Raw genomic sequence first — 8698 nt, forward strand, 5'->3', positions numbered from 1 at the left:
ACTTCCTGACTTCCACATCAGCATCTACCTTTGGTGACTGCACATGGAATGGGATGGAAACTCAGGTGGAATGGTCTTCAGAAGGCCCCTCCTTCAGTTTCTGTCCCTCACTTTGTCTCCATATTTGCTCCCTTGAATATTTTGTTGCTCCTTCTAAGAAGGACCGAATAACCCCCAGTTGGTCTTCCTTCTTCATGAGCTTCATGTGGCCTGTGAGTTGCATCTTGGGCATTTCAAGGTTCTGGGCTAATATCCAATAATCAATGAGTGAATACCATGTGTGTTCTTTTGTGATTGGCTTACCTCACTCAGGATGATAATTTCTAGTTCCATCCATTTACCTAGGAACCTCTTGAATTCATTGTTTTTAATAGCTGAGTAATACTCCATTGTGTAAATATACCACATTTTTTGAATCCATTCCTCATTTGAAGGACATCTGGGTTCTTTCCAGCTCCTGGCTATTATAAATAAGGCTGCTATGAACATAGTTGAGCATATGTCCTTGTTATTTGTTCGAGAATCTTCTGGGTATATGCCTAGGAGTGGTATAGCTGGATCCTCAGGTAATGCTATGTCCAATTTTCTGAGGAGCCATCCGACTGATTTCCAAAGTGGTTGCACCATCTTGCAGTCCCCCCATCAATGGAGGAGTGTTCCTCTTTCTCCACACCCTCACCAGCATCTACTATCACCTGAGTTTTTAATCTTAGCCATTCTGACTTGTGTGAGATGGAATCTCAGGGTTGTTTTGATTTGTATTTCCCTGACGACTAAGGATACTGAACATTTCTTTAGGTGCTTCTCGGCCATTTGAATTTGTGGGTTCATTTCTGGGTCTTCAATTCTATTCCATAGATCTTCCTGCCTGTCTCTGTACCAATATCATGTAGTTTTTATCACTATTGCTGTGTAGTACAGCTTGAGGTCAGGGATGGTGATTCCTCCCGAAGTTCTTTTATTTTATGAGAATAGTTTTCACTATCCTGGGTTTTTTGTTATTCCATATGAATTTGAGAATTTCCTTTTCTAACTGTGAAGAATTGAGTTGTGATTTTTAATGGGGATTGCATTGAATCTGTAGATTGCTTTTGGCAAGATGGCCATTTTTATTATATTAATCCTGCCAATCCATGAGCATGAGAGATCTTTCCATCTTCTGAGATCTTCTTCGATTTCTTTCTTCAGGGACTTGAAGTTCTTGTCATACAGGTCTTTCACTTGCTTGGTTAGATTCACACCAAGGTATTTTATATTATTTGCAACTATTGTGAAGTGTGTCATTTCCCTAATTTCTTTTTCAGTCTGTTTATCTTTCATGTAGAGGAAGGTTACTGATTTGTTTGAGTTGATTTTATAACCAGCCACTTTGCTGAAGTTGTTTATTAGGTTTAGGAGTTCTCTGGTGGAAGTTTTGGGGTCATTTCAGTATACTATCATATCGACAGTATCCAAATTAATAAAATCAGAACTGAAAAGGGAGACATAACAACAGAAACTGAAGAAACTAAAAAAATCATCAGATCCTACTACAAAGGCCTATACTCAACAACACTGGAAAACCTGGATGAAATGGACAACTTCCTAGACAGATACCAGGTACCAAAGTTAAACCAGTAGCAGATAAACCATCTAAATAGTCCCATAACCCCTAAGGAAATAGCAGCAGTCATTAAAAGTCTCCCCACTAAAAAAAGCCCAGGACCAGATGGTTTTTGTGCTGAATTCTTCTAGCAGACCTCCAAGGAAGACCTAATACCAATTCTCTTCAAACTATTCCACAAAATAGAAACAGAAGGAACACTACCCAATTTGTTCTCTGAAGCTACAATTACACTCATACCCAAACCCCACAGAGACCTGACAAAGAAAGAGAACTTCAGACCAACCTCCCTTATGAACATCGATGCAAAAATACTCAATAAAATTCTAGCAAACCGAATCCAAGAACACATGAAAACAATCATCCATCATGATCAAGTAGGCTTTATCCCAGGAATGCAGGGATGGTTCAATATTTGGAAATCCATCAATGTAATCCACTATATAAACAAACTCAAAGAAAAAAAAACACATGATCATCTCACTAGATGCTGAGAAAGCATTTGACAAAATTCAACATCCCTTCATGATAAAAGTCTTGGAAAGATCAGGAATTCAAGGCCCCTACCTAAACATAGTAAAAGCAATTTACAGCAAACCAGTAGCCAACATCAAACTAAATGGAGAGAAACTTGAAGCAATCCCACTAAAATCAGGGACTAGACAAGGCTGCCCACTCTCCCCCTACCTATTCAATATAGTACTGGAAGTCCTAGCCAGAGCAATTAGACAACAAAAAGAAGTCAAAGGGATACAAATAGGAAAGGAAGAAGTCAAAATATCACCATTATTATTTTTAAGCCACAGTTCTAGTACTGCTTTCTCTGCCTAGGAAAGGAAAAGGACTATTCGAAATGGCTATCAGGGCACAGTAGTAAATTCCTGAAGCCTCAGCTCCTCAAGGTAAGGCAAGAAGGCACAAGAGCCCAGCACTTCTAGGTCTGCTTGAACAACAGAGTGAGACCTGTCTTAGAGAAAGAAAAAAAGGAAGAAGGGAAGAAGGGAGGGAGGGAAGGAAGGAAGGAAGGAAGGAAGGAAGGAAGGAAGGAAGGAAGGAAGGAAAAAAAGAAAGAGAGAGAGAGAGAAAGAAAGAAAGAAAGAAAGAAAGAGAAAGAAAGAAAGAAAGAAAGAAAGAAAGAAAGAAAGAAAGAAAGAAAGAAAGAAAGAGGGAAAGAGAAAGAAACTAACTCAAGGGGAAATGCTATTAAAGAACTAAGCCACTGGGTCTATTGAAAGAATTGATTTGGGATATTTAAAAGTGTGTATTTCTCTAGTTACTAGCAGAATACAGTGAATTTTTCCCTAGAAGCCTTACAGTCTACAAACTTAATGCGTGTCATTTTAGAATGAAGAGCCTGAACACTTTCCCTTCGTAGAGATGAGTGGCTCACAAGGTCACAAGGAAATGCGCTGGACCAGGACTTAATCTACTGATGTCGCTTTGATTCCAAGTTAGTATAATGTAGCATGTGAGACTCATTCAGCTATCTATGCAACAGGTATTTTCAGTGAATCACTGTATATTACCCTGCCATGTTCCTTAACAATCTATTCTGTTTTGGACATGGCTACTGACCTGGTAGACATGGTAGGATTTTATGTCAGTCATATACTGTGGGCACATTTGTTTGGCAGACTGACCAGTGAATTTTCTCACTGCTTTTCCACAGAGGGAAAGTTACAAGGCTGCTGTGCTTTTCTTCCTTCTCAGTTTCAGTTTGGTTCTGTCCAGTGCTTGCTTTCCGGTCTTCTTCCCACCTATAACCTCTACTGATTTGTCCTAAGAGAAGCTGTGTGCTAATATTTTAAAAAACAGAAAAGAAACGTAAAATAGGAATTCTTGTCATCCTGTGTGTTAAAAGAAAAAGTCTGTAGCCCATAGGGGTAGTTATTATTCTAAAACACAGTAAAGAACAAGTGACATTCAACATTACTGTTTGAACCTTTTCTAGGTTGTGTATGGCTTGGCCCACTCTTTTGTTACAGCACATTCTGGCTGTTGATAATGCACTCAGATTTTCTCATAGTCACTGGGAAGCTGCTAGAATTCTTCCAGAGCTAAAATGTGATCTTCAGATACTCGGCTTAGTTATGTCTTCAAGCATAATTCTAACAGTCTTAAAAAGCAACAATTAATATTGACTGACTGCTATTTTTGTTTGCTATAATAAGCACTATTATTTTAATTTAATGGAAAAAAGGTCATGCCAAATGAAAATTTAAAATCGGTACTATACAATGGCATTTCAAAGTTTGTATACTTTGAAAAGTCATGCTTTCCATTTTGGATTCATCACTGACTAGTATAAGATGCTTTATTCCTTCTTATATCAAAGTACTGTCTTTTCAATAACAAGCCAATAAGAATAGGCACAGAAGCATGAATATGATATGGTATATTATGTACACAGATTAAAAACCTACATCATATCCTATAGCTTCACTCTTATCCACTTTTCCTCCTAAATCTTAAAGTGGTGTGGAGGGTGTTCAACATACAATTATAAACCTTTATGAAAAGTCATAAATAAATTCATCAGAAAATAATAGTTTTAAAAATGAAGACAATGGTTTTCATTTTCGAATAAAGATTTTTGTTTGGAATAACTTTTAAGATTGCTGTTTCTCTATATATAAAAAAGAACTCTTCTTATGCTAACCAATACATGACTAGAGATTTCTCCTTTCAAGTGCAATATGTCCTTCCTTTTCAAAATTAAGTCCTCCCTTAAAATATTTGCTTCCACTTGTTGTGAAGAGTCAGTATTTTCATAGGATTAATGTACCACAGTAAATTCTTTTTAAAAGTATTCTGGCCTTGCATGATTGTATATTCCACCTCTTAGAATCCTGGAATTCTTCAGGAGGATTGCAAGACCAACCTGAACTCCATAGCATATTCCAAGGAGCCTGTGCTACAGTGCAAGTGCCTCTAAAAGGAAACAAAACCAATCTGCTGTTAACCTAGCAAAAGGATACAAATTTATTTAATCATTTTTAGGCTTCCATTATTAAATGTACCACATAAGATATTATGATCCACATATCTATATGGTGTTAAAAACCATATTTGCCAGCATTTAAAAATATTTTATTATTTTTTGTGTTGGGCCTGAATGTATGCCCATATGCTACCTGTCTCCTTGTTGTCTACAGGAGCCAGAAAAGGGTGTGGGGTCTCCTAGGATTTATGAATGGTTGAGAGCCACCATATGGGTGCTGGGAATCAAATTTGGATACTCTTGAAGAGCAGCCAGTGCTCTACGCTGATGAGTCTAAACATTTAAAAGGAATATACCTAAATACATAGAAAATATTATTCTCTCATAATATTTAATAGACTACAGATAAAATTTAACTTCTTTATAGAATTATTAATTCCATAATCATTAATCTCTCTGCTCATTTGTTTTTCTGAAATATCTTGATTTAAAGTAAAAATTATCTATTTCTCTTCTTAGTCTATAGTGATGTCAGAAATCTGAGTCCTCTTTTCTTTTTTTTTTTAGAAGGATCTTGTTTTCGGGTTTTGTTGTCTGGTTAGCAGGTTATGTGGTCTTGAATAAACATGTTTCACTGCAGTGAATCTTAGAGCACAGGTGGGCACAGAGCTGACAGAAATGGAGGCTGTGTGAGTATGGAAGATGAAGAGAGTGATGCTCAAAATTAGACTCTATTAGTCTTTATTACACACGTAAATATATTTTAACCTAAAGTAGGTTTTAGACTCTTTACATCCTATAACTACAACATAGATTAATGGTAATAGCTTTATATAACAAAGAAATAAATAAAACATTAGATCTCTGTAACATGCATGCTCACTATATTTTATTGACTACAGCATCAATTTTGGTAATGTGTTCAAATTAGCGCTTATGACTTCATATTATTTAATTTTAAATTTACCTTTCCATCATAAATATTTCAGAGTATATGTCAAAGAAGAACTTAGTTTATGACTACTTAACCTAGCGCTATCTAAACAGACTACACTGGGTTTGTTTTCTTTTGTAGTTCTGAGGACACTGCTTTTTCTGTCTATACCTACATCCATTATTGTATTTACAACATTCAATATACTGATGTCATATAACTTCCAATCCTTCTCTTGCACTATCTTGTCCTCTTGCAGGTCCCGACCCTTTGTTTCAAAATAAAAATTCAAATCAGCAATCCTATAGTTTTTTTTAAATTTTTGTTCTTACTTTTATTTGGGGAGTGTGTGTGTGTGGTGTGTATGTGTGTGTGTGTGTGCGTGTGTGTGTGATGCATGAATATGAAGTCAAAGTCAGCTTATAGGAGTTGTTCCTTTTCTTTCACCACATGGACCCTGAAATGAAGCACAAGTCAGCAGACGAGCCTCTCTGCATGCATTTTTTTACTGAAACAGCTTTCTGTGTCATAAACATCAGTTTATAAAATAAAAGATTGTAGCACAGTATAATTGAAAGAGTTGATGATTTGTATATGCTAAGGAAGAACAATAGGAAAGTTAATTTTTTTCTTTTTTTGTAATAAGCTACTTAGTTTTTGTAAGAGGAGAAAACTTTGAATACACAGTAGAATCACTAGAGTTGATAACATACAGTAGTCTCAAATCTGAGCTGAAGTATTTCAGGGAATGCTCATTTTCCTGGGTGCTAATGATGGTATGCATGGTGTAAAGAGAATTGTAGTGTGTTCAAACCCAGAGTGTCAGTGCAGCACAGCAAATGCTGCCAGAAAGATCCTGGATCCTTTAGACATCTGGTTTGACGTTCCTGCTCGGTCACTTCATGTTAGAGTCCTTTTACTACTACCAGGTTTTCAAGACTCACTGCATTCAATTGTATGGCCTGCAGTTTAAGATGCTGAGATTTGAAGAAAAAAATTACATAAGAGGTAAGTATTGAAATTAACCAAAAGAACTGCCTTGACAGAAGGCAAACTTTATGATCTCCATCTGTTTGTCAACTTTCAATGGCTATGACAGAATTCTTGGTTAGACAAGTTATAAGGAAAAGTTACTTTAGCCTATGGTTTTACAGGTTTTATTCTTTTAGCTTACTCTTGATTTGGGTCCTGAAGCAAGGCAGACCATCATGGAAGGTACCATGGCCAGTGAAGCAAAGCCATCCACTGTATGGTATCTGGAAAGCAGTGATAAAGGAATGTTAGTGTTTAGTGGTGACTCTGTATTCCTTTTAGTGACATACCTACAATGACCTAACTTCTTCCCACTGTGTTTCACCTAAACACCCCACTACCTTCCAATGTTACTGCCATCTTGCAAACAAGTCTTTAGCATATGTGTGCCTGGGGAATGACATTTAAGATCTAAACCATAACATCATCCATAGTAAAGAGATTCCTGTAGTGAGCTGCACAGCCAAGTAACAGCATTTCTTACCCACATCGCTTCCTAGTTAGATCATGTGACTAGTTTTCATCAGAGAAATCTGAGCAGATGTGATTGAATAACTTTTTGAGCAGAGTGCTTAAGAAACCAATTTATTATTCTCTCCTCTTGCTTCTTCCACAGCTTCTTGAGTTTTTTTCTTTTAGACATGGGCCTCTTCTTTAGAAATCTGCAGTGATATTCCCAATTAAAATAGTTCACAGTTTATCCCAGCTCTGTGACTTTTAACCTAACCCATGCTAATACTCACTTGACCTAAAGCACTTCTTCGTATAATGTAATCTCTTGTGAAATATATACCTTTATATTTTAAAATTAAAATTATTTTCCTTGCTAAAATGAAATTTTCTTAACTGCAAGGACAGTAACACAACCCAGCTACATTTCAACCCTTTATCACACTGCATATCAGTCACCAAACATTTGATGAATGCATGAAGAATATTGATAGTCAGAACATGTGTTTTTTTTCATACAATATATCCTGATTACAGTTTTCTTTACCCAACTCATTCCAGATCCTCTCCAACTCCCTATCCTTGCAAATCCACTCTCTTTGTCTCAAATTAACAAGCAAGCAAGCATCTAAAAAATAAAAATAAGCTAAAATAAAATGAAAAAAAATAGAACAAAGCAAACACACAAACAAAAGAGCCAAAGAAAAAGCATAAGAAGCACAAACAGCTGTAGATACACCCATCACACAGAGAAATCACATAAAGACACAAAACCAGAAATCACAATATATAAGCAAAAGGCATGTAAGCTTAAAAAAAAGATTACCCAGACAAAGGATTATGAGGAGGAAAAAAAAACACTCCAAAAATACAATTGAGTTTGGTTTCTGTTGACTACTGCTGGGCATGGGGCCTACCCTTAAGTCTGGTTTACATACCTAATGAGACTGTGTTGGAGTAAACTAATTTTTCCTTTGTAAATGGATCAATGCTAGGTAGGAGTGCTCCCGGAAAATTACATTTGTTCTTCCACATAGAGGTAAGCCCAAGGTAGATAAAGCCTCTAAAGTTTGTTGTGTAGTTCCCAGGTCTGTGGTGACCAGGATGGGCGCGTGGTTGCAGCTATGCAACCCTTCTTAGGTGGTTACTATAGCTGTGGTTTATTATACTTTTATACTGAGAAAAGCAATAGGATATTTAAGCTGTCTGTGGCCTGATACATTTTTCAACTTTCAAGCCACAAACAAGTTTGAAAAATTATGCCATTTAAGTAATAAAACTTAATGAGCTTTATAATACCCTAATTCTCAAACTCCTTTATTTCACTGAGTCTGCAAATAGAAATCATTTGTTTTCATACAGAATCAACTTGAGGGCATGTGTCCATTCCTGCATTCTATTCCTCATTTTGTCATCACTTGTGTTTATTCTTGTTTCACAGAATGGATGCATTACAGGAATATTCCCATAATTCATTTGACCTGCAATGTCTGTTAAATTCATTTCCTGGAGATTTGGAGTTTAAGCAGATCTTCAGTGACATTGGGGAACAGATGGAACAGAATGCTGCAAGGTAACTATTGCTAGTGTTTAAGGTGTTTCCAAGGTAACTGTGGCTATTGTTTAAGTTAAGGTGTTTCCAAGGTAACTGTTGCTACTGTTTAAGTTAACTAAGGTAACTATGGCTATTGTTTAATTTTTTCCAAGGTAACTATGGCTATTGTTTAAGTTAAGGTGT

General features: G+C 36.4%; 1 protein-coding gene across 2 annotated transcripts in view; it reads left to right on the forward strand.

The window, feature by feature from the left end:
• The window catches only part of Kiaa0825 (KIAA0825 ortholog), a 62414-nt gene that overhangs the window by 40608 nt on the left and 13108 nt on the right, over window positions 1-8698 (forward strand). For both annotated transcript variants that reach the window (XM_028760125.1, XM_028760124.1), the window contains exon 2: window positions 8402-8533. In XM_028760125.1, coding sequence (XP_028615958.1) covers window positions 8403-8533 — 131 coding nt within the window. In that variant the 5' untranslated portion in view covers window position 8402. The remainder of the gene's footprint in view (window positions 1-8401; window positions 8534-8698) is intronic.

The sequence above is a fragment of the Grammomys surdaster genome, unplaced genomic scaffold (assembly GCF_004785775.1).
Source record: "Grammomys surdaster isolate TR1022 unplaced genomic scaffold, NIH_TR_1.0 126391, whole genome shotgun sequence".
Lineage (NCBI taxonomy): Eukaryota > Metazoa > Chordata > Mammalia > Rodentia > Muridae > Grammomys > Grammomys surdaster.